The sequence below is a fragment of the Gobius niger genome (assembly GCF_951799975.1).
Source record: "Gobius niger genome assembly, chromosome: 1".
Classification (NCBI taxonomy): Eukaryota; Metazoa; Chordata; class Actinopteri; order Gobiiformes; family Gobiidae; genus Gobius; species Gobius niger.
This window is the reverse complement of record NC_136852.1, coordinates 54,957,251-54,974,324: the sequence shown is the minus strand read 5'-3', so window position 1 is coordinate 54,974,324 and position 17,074 is coordinate 54,957,251. Positions and strand designations below refer to the sequence as shown.

At 42.4% G+C, this 17,074-nt stretch overlaps 2 protein-coding genes across 2 annotated transcripts in view; one reads left to right on the top strand and one right to left on the bottom strand.

The window, feature by feature from the left end:
* Positions 1 to 1,040: 1,040 nt before the first annotated feature.
* LOC306967692 (L-serine dehydratase/L-threonine deaminase-like) lies at positions 1,041 to 2,865 on the top strand. The gene is made up of 8 exons (XM_079562798.1): positions 1,041 to 1,064; positions 1,171 to 1,327; positions 1,446 to 1,485; positions 1,573 to 1,712; positions 1,787 to 1,878; positions 2,032 to 2,259; positions 2,322 to 2,446; positions 2,527 to 2,865. The coding sequence occupies exons 2-8, from the start codon at positions 1,175 to 1,177 to the stop codon at positions 2,718 to 2,720; spliced, it is 972 nt and encodes a 323-aa protein (XP_079418924.1). The 5' UTR covers positions 1,041 to 1,064; positions 1,171 to 1,174; the 3' UTR covers positions 2,721 to 2,865.
* A 1,352-nt stretch (positions 2,866 to 4,217) lies between these two features.
* The window catches only part of hectd4 (HECT domain E3 ubiquitin protein ligase 4), a 34,775-nt gene continuing 21,918 nt past the window's right edge, over positions 4,218 to 17,074 (bottom strand). The window contains exons 42-76 of the mRNA XM_079551237.1: positions 16,873 to 17,037; positions 16,628 to 16,797; positions 16,438 to 16,553; positions 15,914 to 16,017; positions 15,635 to 15,796; positions 15,375 to 15,523; positions 15,220 to 15,299; positions 14,977 to 15,140; positions 14,629 to 14,866; positions 14,407 to 14,543; positions 14,201 to 14,327; positions 13,569 to 13,706; positions 13,347 to 13,483; positions 13,123 to 13,283; positions 12,861 to 13,042; positions 12,573 to 12,778; positions 12,376 to 12,506; positions 12,095 to 12,300; positions 11,813 to 11,992; positions 10,363 to 11,720; positions 10,068 to 10,275; positions 9,627 to 9,850; positions 9,406 to 9,551; positions 9,223 to 9,326; positions 8,999 to 9,122; positions 8,254 to 8,444; positions 8,017 to 8,163; positions 7,797 to 7,916; positions 7,564 to 7,719; positions 7,378 to 7,481; positions 7,053 to 7,274; positions 6,808 to 6,974; positions 6,493 to 6,688; positions 6,162 to 6,384; positions 4,218 to 5,596 (exon numbers count right to left, since the gene is read on the bottom strand). Coding sequence (XP_079407363.1) covers positions 5,460 to 5,596; positions 6,162 to 6,384; positions 6,493 to 6,688; positions 6,808 to 6,974; positions 7,053 to 7,274; positions 7,378 to 7,481; positions 7,564 to 7,719; positions 7,797 to 7,916; positions 8,017 to 8,163; positions 8,254 to 8,444; positions 8,999 to 9,122; positions 9,223 to 9,326; positions 9,406 to 9,551; positions 9,627 to 9,850; positions 10,068 to 10,275; positions 10,363 to 11,720; positions 11,813 to 11,992; positions 12,095 to 12,300; positions 12,376 to 12,506; positions 12,573 to 12,778; positions 12,861 to 13,042; positions 13,123 to 13,283; positions 13,347 to 13,483; positions 13,569 to 13,706; positions 14,201 to 14,327; positions 14,407 to 14,543; positions 14,629 to 14,866; positions 14,977 to 15,140; positions 15,220 to 15,299; positions 15,375 to 15,523; positions 15,635 to 15,796; positions 15,914 to 16,017; positions 16,438 to 16,553; positions 16,628 to 16,797; positions 16,873 to 17,037 — 6,780 coding nt within the window. The 3' untranslated portion in view covers positions 4,218 to 5,459. The remainder of the gene's footprint in view (positions 5,597 to 6,161; positions 6,385 to 6,492; positions 6,689 to 6,807; positions 6,975 to 7,052; positions 7,275 to 7,377; positions 7,482 to 7,563; positions 7,720 to 7,796; positions 7,917 to 8,016; positions 8,164 to 8,253; positions 8,445 to 8,998; positions 9,123 to 9,222; positions 9,327 to 9,405; positions 9,552 to 9,626; positions 9,851 to 10,067; positions 10,276 to 10,362; positions 11,721 to 11,812; positions 11,993 to 12,094; positions 12,301 to 12,375; positions 12,507 to 12,572; positions 12,779 to 12,860; positions 13,043 to 13,122; positions 13,284 to 13,346; positions 13,484 to 13,568; positions 13,707 to 14,200; positions 14,328 to 14,406; positions 14,544 to 14,628; positions 14,867 to 14,976; positions 15,141 to 15,219; positions 15,300 to 15,374; positions 15,524 to 15,634; positions 15,797 to 15,913; positions 16,018 to 16,437; positions 16,554 to 16,627; positions 16,798 to 16,872; positions 17,038 to 17,074) is intronic.

The window sequence follows — 17,074 nt, the reverse complement described above, 5'->3', positions numbered from 1 at the left end:
ATTGTGAATTTTTTTTTTTTGTCTTCCATAGAATAAACAACTATGTACCTACTAAATGCATTGGCCTGGAAATGCTGTATTTACAACTCATGGCCTGCAGATGGCGGTATTTTACTTAAGTCTCAAAACTTGCATAAATGTATAAAGTGACCAATGATCAATGCCTGTCACATAAACCTTACATTATAAATGCTATGTATTCTGGAAAGCACTGAGCTATAAGCGTAAGCGAACTAAAACTCGGTTCGGGATGTTGAATTGAGGACAGGCTTTTTACCAGGTTATGTAATGTAGGTTGTTTGATTGTGACAAACGTGAGCCTATTATGTTAATGCTATTTTTTTCTTCTTCCTTTTTTCTTTACTCTGTGGAAGCATAAGCTTTTCATCTAACACCGGACACCAGCCTGATACATTTTGATTATGTGACGGTTCAGCTGGAGGCACCGGATCATTCAGGTCTGAACCGTCCGCGCGCCAGGGACCCCCTTTTGGTAGCAGTAGAAATAGTAGCGACTCTTTTGGTAGCAACAGTGTGTCCTTTTTCCTTTAGAGGGGAGAGGCGCTGTCATGGCATGTCGGGTCATGAGTGACAGGGGCCTTACCATAAGCATAAATATATACATGTACATATGCATATAAATATAAATATATATATTTAAATGTTGCTTGATAAAATACAGGTAGTTTGCTATAATAAATTATTATCTACTATCAGTTACAAGTTAAATTTATGCAACTTAATAATTGTTCAAAATAGACCTCGAGGTTCTAACTGTAGCTATGAGACTTTGTGTAGTTTACGAAGCCAGATGTAGTTTCCATGTGTGTCTATTGTTGAAAGCTGTTGGTTAAAAGATGGGAGTTTTGTTCATCCTGGGGTTCACCAAGGGCTGACCCATCCTCGAAGTCACTGGGAGGGGCTGGAAGTATATGGGTGCCGTTGATTGGTCTGCTTGTGGGCCTTCTTGCCAAGCCCACTAAACAAGTGCATATAAATAATTTGTTAAAAGGATGAGCAATAAAGCTGTGGACTATTAACACTCAAGCATCTACCTCCACTTGGTAAGCCAGACAAAAAACTTGATTTTTTTTTTTATCCTGCAATGAAGAATATATTTATAGTGTTTAGACTATAAAACAGCAGTGATATCTGTTTTTCTCACTACAGTAAAATGAAGACCCAGACGCACCTCCATGTCTCCACTCCAGTCAGACAGAGCCTTGCCTTGAGCAAAGTGGCAGGAACCTCTGTTTACCTCAAACTCGACTCATCTCAGCCCACCGGCTCGTTCAAAATAAGGGGCATCGGTCACCTATGTAAGACAGTGAGTATCACATTCAACAGCCTGGTTGTTATTGTTCATTATCTGGTAGGCTACACAAAGCCTGCTTTAAGTATATCTCAAATGCACCTGCACAGTTATGTGTCTGATGTTGTTTCAGTGGGCAGAGAGAGGATGTCAGCGTTTTGTTTGCTGCTCTGGTGAGTAACAAAAACACTCCTCACACTGACATTATGCTGTGGCTCAGCGTTGTTCAGTGCAGTATTTAATGTATTTGGTCCCAACAGGAGGTAATGCTGGTATGGCAGCAGCTTATTCTGCCCGTCAGCTCGGGATCCCTGCTACTATAGTGGTTCCTAGTGTCACACCAGGCCCCACAGTCGAGCGGCTGAGGGACGAAGAAGCTGATGTTGTCATCTATGGAAAGGTGCCTTGTTTGTCATTATTTCTCTCTAAACGCATTTTGTGCTGAATTTAAAATGTAAACAAACATTTTCTCAGGCTCTGAATGAAAGCATTGATTACGGACAGCAGTTAGTTGCAAACAACCCTGGATGGATATTCATTTCTCCTTTTGACGATCCACTCATCTGGTAAGACAAATGCAAATTGGATTTTGTCAGTCACCTACAGTCATTTTACAAGCTTCTTTAAAGAGGTTATCAGATAAGCCATCTACACTATCTAAATTATCGGTTTCTGAGAAATGCTTTGCATTGTGAGGTCTGTACTGTCGGTGCTTGCAGGGAGGGCCACACGTCTCTGGTTAAAGAGCTGGAGCAGGACTTGAGAGAGAAGCCCGGGGCGGTGGTGCTGTCGGTGGGAGGGGGCGGCCTGCTGAATGGGGTGGTGGAGGGATTGCGCCGAGCCGGCTGGGACGATGTGCCTATCGTCGCTATGGAAACCATTGGAGCCCACAGCCTCAACGCAGCCATGAAGGCAGGAGAGCTTGTGACTCTACCTGAAATAACCAGGTATGCAAACACGACTACATGATTTAAATTTAAAACAATTTTTAAGTAATGTTTCTTTTCAGCGTTGCCACAACATTGGGCTTGACCAGAGTTTCCAAACAAACTATGAAGCTGGTACAAGAGCACACGGTGTTTTCGGAATTAGTCACAGACCAGGAGGCTGTCAGAGCTGTTGAGCGCTTTGTTGGTAAGTTCAACTTGTGGTTTGAAGAATGCCTAAATCTACATTTTAAACAAGTGAGAGTGACGGTGTCTGTGTTTGTGCAGATGACGAGAAGATCTTGGTGGAGCCGGCCTGTGGTGCTGCTCTGGCAGCCGTGTACTGTGACATTATTAAAAGGCTGCAGGACCAGGACAAGCTGGCAAAGCAATTAGGTCCCGTGGTCATAGTGGTGTGTGGGGGCAACAACATCAGCATGGAGCAGCTATGGAGGCTCAAAAAGCAGCTGGCTATGTTTTAGCACCTTATTGGTCTCCATTGGTCTCACTGTGGTGTTTTCTATTGCTTTGATCATTCCAGAATGAAACTCTCCATAGTGAACGTGCGATAGCCAACAGATTTATTTATTGAAACCGAAATATTTAAAAATAACTGCACTAACACTTCTGCATTTAATGTATTGATTTTTTTTTGTATTGTATTGTTTATAAATAAGGGAGGTGTAAAATAAAGTTTTTTTTCCCTGTACTTTGTTTGAAATAGTTTTTTCACACAAGTATAAAATGTACCTCTAATGTGGCATTGTTTTTGCTGAGGTTTATGCGTTAGTCACCAAAAATAATTGAGTCTATGGCCATAATTCACAATTTTAAGATTCCAATTAGTTACCGCTCTGAAATTAGCCACTCCTCTGATTGGCCAAGGAGCTGGGGATGTGTCCGTTTTCTGACAGTTAATTGGTTGATGGGTTACTTAAGTCTGTGGGGGTTCTTACATCAGAACAAGACAGCTGTGGGGGCTCCTGTAAACCCAGGCCAGCATGTTACAGAACATTCCTTGTATTGCAACACTGGACAGCAGATCACATTTGTGAACATCAATAATGGTGATGGTAACACGTTTAGCCTGACTCCCATGGCTCATCATGTGCTTGCCTGCTGCTAAACATTTTTTTTTTTTTACATGATTTATAATTTCCCACACAATAAATTATAAGTGGGTGAGTCTCTACGAAGCAGAACATCAATCCAGCTCGAACTGGTCTGGCCGAGCGCTCACTGGTGTCTGGTTTCCATGCAGTGATGTAACAGCAATCATTCACTGGGCCCCAGTGTGAGACAGGGGGACAAAACATGCAGCTGACCCTCCCTCAGGGTTCATGTCCAGTCACTCTCTCCAGTGCAAGGTTATTCAAATTACATCACTGAACTTCCGGTGTGAAGCCTACTTGAATTTTGAACTTGTATTTTTAGTCTCAGGATTTCTATCTTTTATTACCCAAAGACATAAACGAGACCAAACCGCATGTATACATGAAGACATTTCTTTATTGTGACACAGAAATCTCAAATGCCATGTCATTCTTTACCTCTGTATACTCCGTTTTTAGATGTTACGCTTCTGATGTGCAGAGGTAAGACAGTAAAAGTTAAGTTATGCAATCATAAATAATTTTAATAATAAATATCACATAAATGTACAGCACACAATTTCTCTTTGTTTGGATATGTCCTTTATATAGTTCACCCACCCCTGCCCCAACAAAAAGGCATAAGAAAAAAGCGTCCCGTTAGCAGCGGCCAACACCCTTCAAAAGAAGAGAACCAAATCCGCAAGCAAATATCACCGTAGTGTTTTTTACGGAATCCAAATAAAATGGTGACTTTACAAGAAAACTAGTTTCTCTGTGAGCAAAAAAAAAAACTCAAAAGGACACAAAGTGATAAATTACTGGATGCTAAAAAATAAATAAATAAAACAAACTAAATGCCCAGCTGATACCACACACTTTGTTCACTTTTTCTTTTCTTTTTTTTTAGATAAGTAGTGCAAACAAAAAATAGCTGTAGTAGCAATGAATAAAAACACCGTCAAACATAACCTTAGTCTATACACATTATTTTACTAAATCATTTGTACACAGCTAAACGTTTGGTTATGGTAAAAATAAACCAAAAATTGCAGAATACCATTTCTTTTTTTTTTTTTAAGGTAAAGGCAGAACCAAAGACTCTCCACGGCCACAGTCAGATGTCCGTAGATTATGGAGCAGAGGAGTACTTATTACACATTCAGTAGCAGTAGCACATAAACAGTAAATAAGAGCAGCTGAAATTATGTTTTCCTGTGTCAAAATGCAACCCAGCTTTTTGAAACCTGTAATGAACGTTCTTTCAGCCAGACTCACAATGCTGCCTTAATGCTTGGATATTGAAGGAATTTATCTTTGTATACTAATTGAATATTTGCTGATATTTGACTAAATTGATTTAGATTAGACATAGTGTAGGTATACTTTTGTCCATTAGCAGTATATACTGTGTTTAAAACAGGCAACAACAGTGTAATAATAATAATGTACAGCATTAGAGCTGATCAGTGTAGGCAGCACCACACGCAGTCCCTTCTTCAAGCACTCATACCTCAGTTTCACACCATTATATGAGCTCATTATGTTCGTAGAGGCTCCACCAGCAAAGGCATGTCACAGAACATCGGCCCCTAAAAGGGAGCCAGAGGGAGGCAGCTAGTTCAAGCATTAAAAGTAATAGAGTTTGTGACTCCATTCACAGCAACAACTTAATACTACAGACCAGTCCAAGTCCCCTGGTTCATATGTGTGAAACGCATATGAACACACTGTTTGTTACATTTGCAGCAGTAAAAGTACTGGTCTCATCTCGTCACATTAACACATCAGTTCATAGAAACTGACTGCAGCTTCTGTAGAAAGAAGCTTCAGCAAAAAGAAGGCAAAATAAAAAGTAAAACCTTTGTCCTCAAACTCAGTGCAACCAGAACAATCACATCTGTTCAATGCTTGCTCAGATAGTCTTCCCTGAATTGTATATATAAACTTAAAAGCAATGCTTCACATGTTTGATTATAGCAAAAGAGGACATGCCAAGTCAAAAGCGCCACCTCAAAAAAAAAAGAAAAAAAAAAAAAAAAAAGTGCTGTGCCTTAAGAGAAGGTCCAGCTACAGCGGGAACAGTTGACAAAAACGTAAAGTGGAAAATTATCCAATCATCAGCTTTACTCAGCCACTGAGCGGATCCTCGCGATAGTGAATGGCATAACGGAGTTTCTCCAGCATCACATCCAAGGACGTGTACTGGGGCAGTTTGACCATAAACATACAGGTCTCCACTCGAATGTACCGAGAGTCTGGCTGACCTGAAAAGCAAGAAACCACTGTCTTACCGGCTTGGACAGAAGTCAAAACAACACATTCAGACATTTATAGTATCATTATTATTATTATTATTATTATTATATTAAGTATTATTTCATTTAATTTATTATTAAATAAACTGCTTTATCATTATTTGCAATTTGGTCTGGGTTAATTTCAAATGTTTAGGCTGACTCTGAAGTGTTAAGTTCACCGTTTAAAATACACTGTTAATAATAGTAAACATACATATCTATGTTAATAAGAAAAAAATGTTAATACCTGCCGTACAATGCGTTTAATTTACCATCAGACTTGTTGTCATGCGAGTATGGGAGGCCACTGAGGTTCTTTGTGCCACATGTGAGCAATGATAAGCGACGTACATAACACTAGCACGTCTTATCTAGCCGTGTACGTCAATGGACTGTCCTCATTGTTTATCAGTGATTCAAGATAGAGTCTGATTTTCTCAAGTATAAATTTAAATCTAGTCCATGGTCAATGACAAAACAAAAGACACTAATAGAATAGATTGCCCTCTGGTTGAAGCCAAAGTGCACAAACCTGCTGCTCCATCAGGGGGCGCAATCTTCATGGGATAAGGAGGTACATGTGCTGTGTCAGGGCCTCCATCTTTGCAGGGGCAGGTGAATGGGATGCGCTCTTGGTTGCAGGCAAACTTAATAAACTTGCAAAGCTCCTCCTGTGTAAACATCTCCAGGGCAGTCCAGAAGAACTCTATGTGCTGATCAGTTTCCATCAGACCCACCTGGTACATCGTGTGAGCCTATAAAGGCAACAAGTGGAAAAAACAATGTCTCCGTTACTGGAATGTTATGTCATATTTTGAAACTATACAGCAAAGCAGAGTAACTATATTGTAACTCATACGAACCTTCAGAAACTCCAAGTTAATGAAAGGCAGGCCACAGGTGCGCAGCTCCATCTCGAAGGGACTGAGCGCAGTGAGTAGCTGCAAAGGGATGATTGAGGCCAGTCCCGCGCGCACTGCGGTCATGCACTCTACGTTCTGCAGCTCTCTCAGACGGAGGCTCCTCACCGCACGTGCATACACATCCTTATTTTCCCAACTAAAGAAAGAGGCATACGTTGGTGTGTTACCATTGATTCAAACTTGGAATCAAATGCGCAATTGCCGAACAAATGAAAAAGCGATCCAAGCCTTTCAAGCCCTAGACTGGCATCATACCTGACCATGAGGCCGCGTCCGCCCTGACAAAGCTCCACCTCTTCACCGGTCATAGTGAAGTAAGTGAAGGTGCAGCTCGGTCGGCTCGGAGAGTCCGGGCTTTCACCAGAATGATGCTGGGAAGAGATCTCTGCACACAGAGCCTCCAACTCTGCCTCATCACTCACCTGGGAACAGTACCCAAAAGCATGCTAATCACAATATAAAGACTGAAATGATATGCAGATTATTTAGATGGTTCTTACATTGTCAAACTTTTGGACCAAATTGTATGTTAAAACATCGACTTCCTGTAAGTCATGCTCAGGGTCAAGGCTCTCGCCCACCAAACCCTTCCAAAAAGAGCCCAGCAAATCTAATGGGAGTGGTATGTCTGCTCTTATGGCTATGCCCAGCAGCTGACCGAAGAAGTGGAGCAACTGTTCTTCTGAATAGCTGATGGGGCAGGGGGTCAGGATGTACTTTCCCTGAAAAAAATACAACACAATTTAAACATATTTTTGTGGATTCATAATAGGCCAACTTACTTAACAATGAGCGTTTATTGACCTATTTTTTGTTTTGTTTTACCTTGTTACGATTGGCTGCAGCACTTGGACACAGAAGCAACAATGAAAGAGCAGAGCTCTGCAGTTCCTTACACACCTGCCATAGGAAGTGTCTGAAGGAGCCGCCTAAGAGAGATGCAGACATTTGAAATGCAATAGATGGCATGAATAGTCGAAAGGTTACTTAAAACAGAAAAAAAACACAGACTTGTGCCATGAACTTCCTCTCCAGTGAAGCGTATGTTAAAAGAATAGGTAGGATCTCCTCCACTAGCCAGTTTCACACAGAGCTGAGATGACGGAACACAAGCTAGCTGTCGCGCAGCCTGGCAGAAGTACGTGTTCTCAGAAGACCTGATCTCACCTGCAACATTAAATCAAAATGATACAAAACCTGTCAAGGACTAAAGAAAGTGAAGATAAAGACAAGTGAATAAATACCTCCAACAATCTCCAGAGGGTCCAGAGTTATTTCAGGAGCTGCATGGTCAGCTGTCCGCTGTACTGTAGCGTTCAGCACTCTGTTCATAACCGTGACTTTAGTGTCATAAAACACTAAACCTGTAAGAGGTTCACACAATGAGTAAATCACAATATAATGGCTCAAAATTCTATATGAGTCACATTTATTCTAATTAAATAAATGTCCCATCGCTCTCACCTTTGGCTTCACATAGCAAAGCTGCAATGCTGTTCTGATAGGTAAAAGTTTGTCGTAATTCTACAAGAGGTAGAAAAAAGCTTTCCAGGGTATTGTTCAGAGACTGGAGCAGCGCAAACCGTAAACGTAGGCTTTCCACAGGAACATCTTTATGGAATAAACATTGAAATTTTAAAACTGAACAATGAGTGATGCAAAATAAAGACTGAGAAAAGTAGATATGCATTTTGCCCGTACTTAACAGACAGGCCACACGTGGATCAGCAGTATCACTGGGGTCCAGGTAAACCTCGTGTGGGTGCAGCCGGGCCGGCGTGATTGCTAAGTGACGACAGAGTCTGTTGATGTACTGAACCAATGCAACATCCATCTCCAAAGTCCACTTGCGTGAGGCCTTTTGGGCATGTCGTGTGTCTATGCAGGTGCACCTACAAAATGAATGAAAGTTAAAAGGTGCAGTCAATCATATTAAATCATATTTATCAACATTACTGTACAGCAGTGATTTTCAAAGCCTGTCAGTACATCATGTGCATTGAAAAAATACATATTTCTAAAGGAAGCACATTTTAAAAATGTACTACTTTAAATCAGTATTTGGCCCCCACAATCAATGCTATTTGTTATTCCATAAGTTTAACCTTTAAAACCATGCAAATACTTTTGAATGGAGTGAATTAATACTATTTGGGCATCACCCTGAGATCCTTAGATAAGGGGGCTGGAACACACTAGACACTGGGAATGGCTGGTGTACAGAATAAGTTATTACTCAATTTTGTAGAGGCCAAAGTCACAACAGCAGTCGCCTCACTGGGCTTCACAACAGAACACTGATTTGACCAAATGGAAAATAATCAGGCAATGACATGGACGTGATAAAAATTGTCCAAAGGTCAGTATTAATGTCATTATAAGCCAATTTGTTTAAAAATGACAATATGAACAGTGTTTATTGCAGAAGGAAATGTAGAATTCTTACCTTTCAAAGTGAAGGTCATAACCACAAGCCAAAATTGCTCTCCAAACACTGCGGATATCCTGTTTGGCCCGGTCTACAGCAAATTTATGAAAGCCTTCCAGGGTCAAGTACTTTTCCTCAGGAACTAAAAGGGAAACAGCAAAGACATCTTATTCAAATAAATTATATTTTTTTGGACACAAAAACACCTATACCTATACTTTTCTGTGTATATTGATACAAACCTTCAGGTTTTTTGGCAGGAGATTTTTCCAAATCTTTTTCATCAGGTTTGGATTTCTCTGGAGATTTAGGCTTTAAAACAGCCTTCTTTTCACTGAGTGCAGTTCTGTAAAATAATGTGTCACTAATAACTGACTGACTACATTGAAGAAGAAATGTTTGAATAGTTTCATCTGCTGACTTACCTCACACTGTTGAGCACAGACTTCTCTTTGGTGGGTGGTTTGGTGATTGGTCTCTTGGTGCTAACTACCTTTCCTTGATGCTGCTCTTTTCCAGCTTTGTTGTACTTGTTCTTATTGGGTTTTGGAATACCATATTTTCTCAAAATCTAAAAACACACAATCACATTTCAGTAGAATCAATCGTTGGTGTGTTTCTCTTTCCAAAAAGGTAAATAGTATACCTGTGTTAACTGGTCTTCAAGTACTTTTTTAGGAGAACGAACATTGGTGAAGAAAGTGTGCAGCAGGTTGCCAGGAGTCTGAGAGTTGATTTGCTCTTTGCTGAGATAAATATCTGACACTTTAACTGGCTTGGTTGGTGTGAGGCTAAGCATCTGCTCTGAATGTACACAACTTTTAAAAATGTCTGTAAGAACATCTCTTGATCCGGATAGAAGCTTGTCCCCTACAAAAAATAACAATATTAGAAAGGCGTAAAAGAATAGACCTTGTATTTATAAAAAGTTTACATCTAAATTCACCAAAGTCGGGGCATTGTGTCAAATTTATTAGACCTGGTTTATGGTCTAATAAATCAGACTGTTCCATGCCAGTTCTCAGTCTCAGCACTTGTATGGGGGGTGGGGGGTGAAGGTTTAATTTTCTGCAGGGTGTTGACTAACCTCTCATTGATTTGTCTAAAAAGTAGTCCTCAAGCGCCGAGCTTCCCTGTGTATCAAACAGGCTTTGGTTAACGCTGGAAGCTGTTAGGATCTCTTCATTGGTCAACTCCATGAGCTCCTCCTCCCCTTCCAGACTGGATAAGCCAATGAGGTCACTGCTGTTAAACAAACTAGCACGGATTTTTTCCACTTTGGCTCGAGAGCGTACCTACAATTAAAAAAGGGGAAAAAAGAAACAGTTATGTGGTTGTCCTGAAGAGCATAAAGTGTGAAAAAGGGTGAAAAGCTTCCTCACCTCAATGACAGCATATCCTTTTATGGGCCTTGAAATAACAGTATTGCTTTCAATTGATGGTGTTTCTGCAGTGTCAGCAGGCTCCCCTAAACTGCCAAGACTACCCAGACTTCCTGTACTTGTGAGGGAAATATCAAGACTCTCTTGACTGGACACAGTCTGAGGCTCCAGTGGTCCATGCTGGGAGAATGTAACAGCGGAGGCGGCCGCAGCCGGAACAGGGGCTGCTGACATCTCCTGGTCCACGGAAAGCTCACTGGCTGTGCGGGAGACACCTTGAGAGGAGCTGCAGATGGAAGTCTGGCTTGTGGAGGCAGAGGCACTAACACTCATGGCAGGAGTAACACTGCTGGAGCTGTCTGGGCTCTCAGGTCCTCCAGTATTTGGGAAGAGGCGCTCTGGTTCAGGAACTATTTTACCATCTGATGGGCTCAAAACTCCTTGTCCAGCTTTGGGTTTACTGAGATCCTCTTCTTGCAGTGGGATGAAGATTTCATCTTTAAAAAGTCCTCCATGCGCATTGCAAGCCCTGCGAATCGCATTACGGACTACAGCCTCTTCAAGATGAGTGGGAATACCCGAAAGTACCAAGATGCGACTGTGGGCAGTGGGACCCACCAAAGCCTGGCAGGCATCTGTTACTGCGTCACTGGTAACACTCAGCCCTTGAGGGTCTTTGTTGGTGAGATGTCGTAGAATCATCAAAAGAGTGAGGCAGCGATGGAACCAGAGCATGTCCTCTGGCTTGCTAGCCGCCATGTTTAGCAGGGCACTGTCACTTTCAGACAAACGGGCACCTGCACTTCCACGCTTCCCAGAGACTGCTGCTGCCACAGCTGCAGCGGCTCTCTCGCGCTTCAGCTTCACCTTCTTCCGTTTTGACATTAGGCTTGGACTCTGTGGTGTTTGGCCAGGGGATGATGAGGACGATGAAGAGGAGTCACTGAGGTTGGGTGCGCTGGTGGAGGACAAGGGTCCAACAGATGAACCTCCAACACTGAGTGGTAGTGTCACCTCTGCCACAGCCAGACAAACCTCCATCAGGGCATGGAAGTATGTGGAGAAGCGGCTCTGCTCTGCACCAAGAGCCAAAGCAATTCCTGCAGAAGAGGATGCCCCAGGGCCAGAACCTCCTGCTGTCCATCCCTGAGTCTCTTTGTCATACAGCTTTCTCAGTTCTGTCTGCAGAGCCATGAGCACAGCAAGGCAGGGATTTAGCAACAGAGCAATGGAACTGGAGAGGCCAGCAGGACTCTTGCGTTGCTCCAAATGGTGGATCTTACGCAAAAGTTCAGCCAGCAAGTGAAACGTTTGTTCTTTAATAGAAGGAGCCATATCAGTTGTCCACAACAACCCACCTGGAGAAAAGTAGAACAATAAGCATCTTCCAGATTCACCATGTGTTTGCAAGTCATGAGCCTGTAGGTGTTAAAATTGTATTTTGACCAACCTAAAAGTTCTACCACTTGTAGTAAGACAGAGGAGGGTACTGTATCCAACTCTTCTTCAGATCGCTCACTGCTTTCAACCAGCTTCCAAGTCAACAGTTGCTCAGCAAATGCCATGGCCAGAGGAAACTCAAGTGGCAGAGAATGCAAAACCAATACAGCACCAGGAGGGGGAGACACTCCTAGAAAGTAATTGATTAATCATCAGTTTGCAATACACACTCTTGCAACAGCATAAGTAAAATATTAATACTCATAAAGTAAATCGTACACGTATTACCAACCTAATTTGATGTGTACTTTATCAGTGGGTATGATAACAGCAGGGTACTGGTTTGTAGTTGGAGGAGGGGTAAGGCCTGTGTTGGTCGGTGAGGCATCCAGAGGATAACACACAGCCTCCATCAGATTCAGCTGGCCATTCCTGCGCACTTTATGACCCTGGCCATATACCATGACCCTCGACCAGGGAGCCTTGTAAAGACTAGAGCTACCGATAACAACAACAAGACATTAACTACCTGGAAGTGGTTGTCATATTATCACTTTTAACTTGAAAACATACTCTTTGCGGCAGCCAAGTTGGCTTTCTTTACAGGAGACGATAACAAATGCAGCTCCAGGAAAGCTGACATCCATGCTAACTTTTGACTCACTGACAGGGAGCTCCTCAGAAGTAAACTGCTCTGGTGCATTCTAACAAATAGAAAATGATTAACAATCAATCACATATCAAACCATCGACCCAGAACATCAGCTGACCTGTAGGAAGCAGCATATTTGCTTGGTGAGCTCTAGGAGGCTTTCTTCCCCTTGATGTAAGGCACGAGTGATGGCCACCGTCAACCACTCACGAATAGGCTGAGCATTGCCCTGATAAAATAAATCAGTAGGAGAGCAGCTTTGGCCCTGGAGGTTATGAAGGACGGACTGGGCCAGGAGGATTGAGTTAGAACTAATAGTGCCATCTGTAGAAGTAATAATTCATAATTATTTAATGATCACCATTATATTGGGTTAAGGTATTTGTCATTTATCCAATAGACTGACCAGGCAATGGTGGTGCCAGTAGCTGATTTGACAGCAGTTGGAGGTGCTCCAGAGTAATGTCACGAATTGCGGGAATATGGAAAAGACGCGTGAAAGTATGTGGGTTCTTGGGAGCAAAAATGTTAAGCAAGGCCATTCTACAGTACAAGCGAGCCAGGCCACTTTCACACCGCAGCAGTTCCCTATGGAATAAATGCATATGTAATAATTGTACATTCATTCATCACATATTTAGAGGCTCACACAGTTAACAGGACCTCACCTGTGAATTTGAATGTTGCTACTATCAAGTGAGACCAAGCCATTGGAGGCAGTTCTTCGAGATCCTGCAGGTGGGCGTTCAAGCATCTCAATTGGGTACCAATATCTCACCAACACACCCTCACTGCGGAGGTATGTTTCAACTTGAACCAGCTCATTTACCTGCAGGAAAAAACGGTTAATAATACATTGCTTATACTAAGCCTTAATAATAGATCTGCTTACAGAGTCTACATCTAGCACTGCTCCATGCAGACCAAAGGTCTTCAGCATTCCTCGGATAGCAAATTTTGGCAAAGCCGTTCCTCCAATAGTGCTGCTGGTATTGTTGCTATCTGGGCAGCGAATGACCACAGTTAAGCCTGTTGGGGATATGAATTACAATATTATAGTGATTGATTATAGCTGACTAATGTTCAATGCCACTGATCGGAGCACGATACTTACCTTTGCGGACTTTATCGATTGTAAACTTGTTGGCCTCATCTTTGATGTCCTCAATAGTAGGAAGGTAGAGATCTCGAGGTATACCTCCATTCTCTTCATAAAGAAACTCAACGGTCTGTCTTGCTATGTCAACCATACCTGTCCCAATTTAATACACATTAACAGGGAATAACCAAAATGAAAATTCAGTTTCAAAAACAATATCTCAATTATAATCATAATGCATTAGTCTGAGTGCTTTTCCAGATGATCAAAGTTGTTTTACAGTTTTGTGCTTTATTCATTCATTCCATACTTGATAGTTGTAGTGTTTGTAGCCACAGCTGCCCTGTTGTAGACTGAGGGAAGCAGCAACTGTGACCAACACCAACTACTCGCTCACACACCTCTCATCCAGGCTACCAGGTATTCCCAGCCACATACTAACCAGGCCCGCCTCGCTAAACTTCCAACATCTGATGGGATTGGGCACAGCAAAGGCAGTGTGTGCCCCGTTATGAGTCATTAGTCAGTTATCAACAGCCATCAAGTAGTTAGCAGGATGAGGAGGACTTAAGTCAAATGAATGTACTCTATTGTAAAGCATAGTTTGCAATCTATTGCGGAAGAAAATGGATGGATGGATGAAATACCAAGTTGAAGAGCTCCTTTAATTTGGTCCAGTCCAGATTTTCGCTCAGCTTCATTGCGGAACCGCCTACGAATCGTTGGAAATACTTTTGTCTCCCAAGCCTTTACCAACAAGGCATAGTGATCTTCCTGAATTGACAACAGAAGACATAAATAAAAATATGTTTTCCAAAAACCAAACATTTTGTCAGTAAGCATTGTCTCTTACTCGCGGGACATCATCGTCGTCCTCGTCGTCACTTTCATCATCAGCAATAGGAGGAGGATGTGGGTCGGGCCCCGAGGTGACCAAGTTCTCATAACTCAGTTCTACTTTGTAATGACATGACTGGTCACTGTTGTACTCTGCTCCCACAAAAATAAATAATTTTTAGATTAAACATTCATCTTCCAGAGTCACACTAGCGTTAATCTACAGCGCTAGACCTACGTTGCTGGGCAACTGCAACAGCAGCAATACGGCATGGTGGCCCATGAGATCCAGAGTCAGAGGTAACACTGGCCCCTGCGTCATTATCGCTGTCTGAAGCCATTGCAAATGGAAGCGCTTCAAAATTGGCACTTATTTCCTCTGCTAGGTCCACACACAAATCTGCAGCGTTTCTGTGGGCTTGACCTTCTGCATATGCAAATGGACGGCTTCCAAAGTTGGCACGAATCTTTGCATTCTGCAAAAGAAGGATGTTCATTAATCTCAAAGATAAATGGGGGCATTGAAATAACCCTAATCATAAGTGGTAGATTAATTCAGCATTAGTCTTTAGATTAATGAAAATACCTTCTTCTGAATGTGCACCAGGGGCCACATGCCGCCAGCAACATCATCAAGCATTGGCACAAGCCGCTGGCCACAGTAAGTGAAGTAGACTCTTCCTTTTGGGGCCTGACCAGGGGGCGGGGGGGTTCCTTCCGATCTCTCCCAGCCTATTCCTGCCACATCACCTGTGTCGAGGCATATGACATGGCGCTATCAATATCAATACACAATAAACACTGAGTGACACATTTTAATCTTACTTACCAGGGAGTAGTGCCACGTCCAATCTGACACTTTTCCACTGAAGAAGACTGGAACCGTTATAATGCACTGCTCGGCCATTACTGAGACAGACAACAGTTACTTCAAACATCCAAGACAAGATAAAAATATATGCCACAACATGCACCAGAACATACTTATGAAAGAGGCATGTGCCAACAGGATTTGTCCATGCACCGTCTCTCTTCTCAGCCTCTGTGGCAAAACCAAAGGACACAATAGGGCCACTGTCCTCCTCAGAGTCTCCATAGGAGACAATCTCTATTTCCCAGTAGAATGATGGAGCCTGGAAAAACACAGAATGGTGTTGGCATACTACAATGTATAGGTACATTTTGTTATCATTTTAGGGAATGTTTCTATTCTACTTTACAGACAGAAAAAAGCATACGCTCACCTGAACAGGAACTGGTGACGTGGCATAGATAAAGGTCCCTCGGGGGAGCCCTCCACCTGCACTTGGATCAGCCAGGAAGGTCACAGAGGTCAGACGAGTGGAGAACATACAAGCTCGAACTGGAGGAAACACTCGGGATGGGCACCAGGTTATTTCCTTCGGCTGAGGAGGCAAGATCAGGCGACATAATTGTAATCAACATAAGCTGCAGGTTTCATAGCATATATTCTTAAATATCAAAATCAAATCATTAGATACATCTGATTGAACTGTAGTTACCTGGCGCCTTTCCGTTTGAAGCGGAGGTGGTGGGGGGCGTGCACAATCTCTATACAGCATTCTTACCCTTTCACATTGGGCTTCAACCATACATAGTCGCTCCCCTAAGACACAAAAAATACAGAGACATATGCAAACAAAAAAGTAAGTGCCCACTAGCCTGGCCAGAAAGTCACAGTTTTCCAATACTTTACAAAGACAAAGAATTATCTCATTCAGTTCTGAAGGGGAGGATTGAGAGGCGGATTAACCATCCTGAGAAACACATTGTCCATCCGACATGGTGGCTTACCGTGTGCAAAAACATTAAACAAGAAACACCACACAAATAATTTTGATTACAGGTGAGAGAAGTTTTAAAGTTCCCTCTGAATGATACGCGATTTAAGAGTCTTTCGCATTTGAGTGCCTCTCAAAAAATTTGCATCTGTGATTTGGGCAATACAAAGCTTAGAGGTTTTGGAATTGTCTGCAGGCACACCACCCAACTCTCTGGCTGACCAGGCTAAGTACCGCAAACTTACCAGGGCTACACTCCTGTGCAACTAGGTTGAGGACTTCAACAGCAGCGGGACACTGCTGAATAAACTCTTCACAGAAAGAACTGTCTTCAAGAAGTTGTGCCATGACAAGACAAGCCCTGAAATAAACCGCATCATCTTTCCTTAGTTTCAGTACAGAGCTTCTCTTTCAAGCAAAAACCGATTTACAAACCTTGTTCTAATTTCAGCCAATAGGCGCACTGCAGCCATGACTGGACTGGACCCATCCCCTGTAGCTGGCAGTGAAGTGTGAATAGAGAGACTGCCCTCTTGTGGCAAAAGCATTGATTGCACTGCTTGAACCACTTTTTCTGTGATCGATAACTTGTGAAGTGGAAGAGCCTGTACAGTGACATTTGGCATTAAAATAAATAAATATACATACAGATAATACATTACAACTTTAAACTGACTGACCTCAGATCGGGGAGTACACAGGCGTGATATGGGCACTGTTAAGATGTCAGAGGCTTTGCAAGCTCTTTTGTATTCACATGAAGGAAACTTGACTGTAGCAATGCCCTCTTGTTCATTTATAGACATTACTATACCAACACTTCCCAGCACACCTTTACCCACCACCTGCAGGACACAGATGTTTTAGTTCTAAAATTAAATT

Excerpts from the sequence above, each read along its gene's own strand:
- LOC306967692 (XM_079562798.1), top strand. The coding sequence starts at position 1,175 with ATGAAGACCCAGACGCACCTCCATGTCTCCACTCCAGTCAGACAGAGC. Across the intron at positions 1,879-2,031 it reads TTTGACGATCCACTCATCTG|GGAGGGCCACACGTCTCTGG; the intron begins GTAAGACAAATG and ends CGGTGCTTGCAG. Across the intron at positions 2,447-2,526 it reads AGCTGTTGAGCGCTTTGTTG|ATGACGAGAAGATCTTGGTG; the intron begins GTAAGTTCAACT and ends GTGTTTGTGCAG.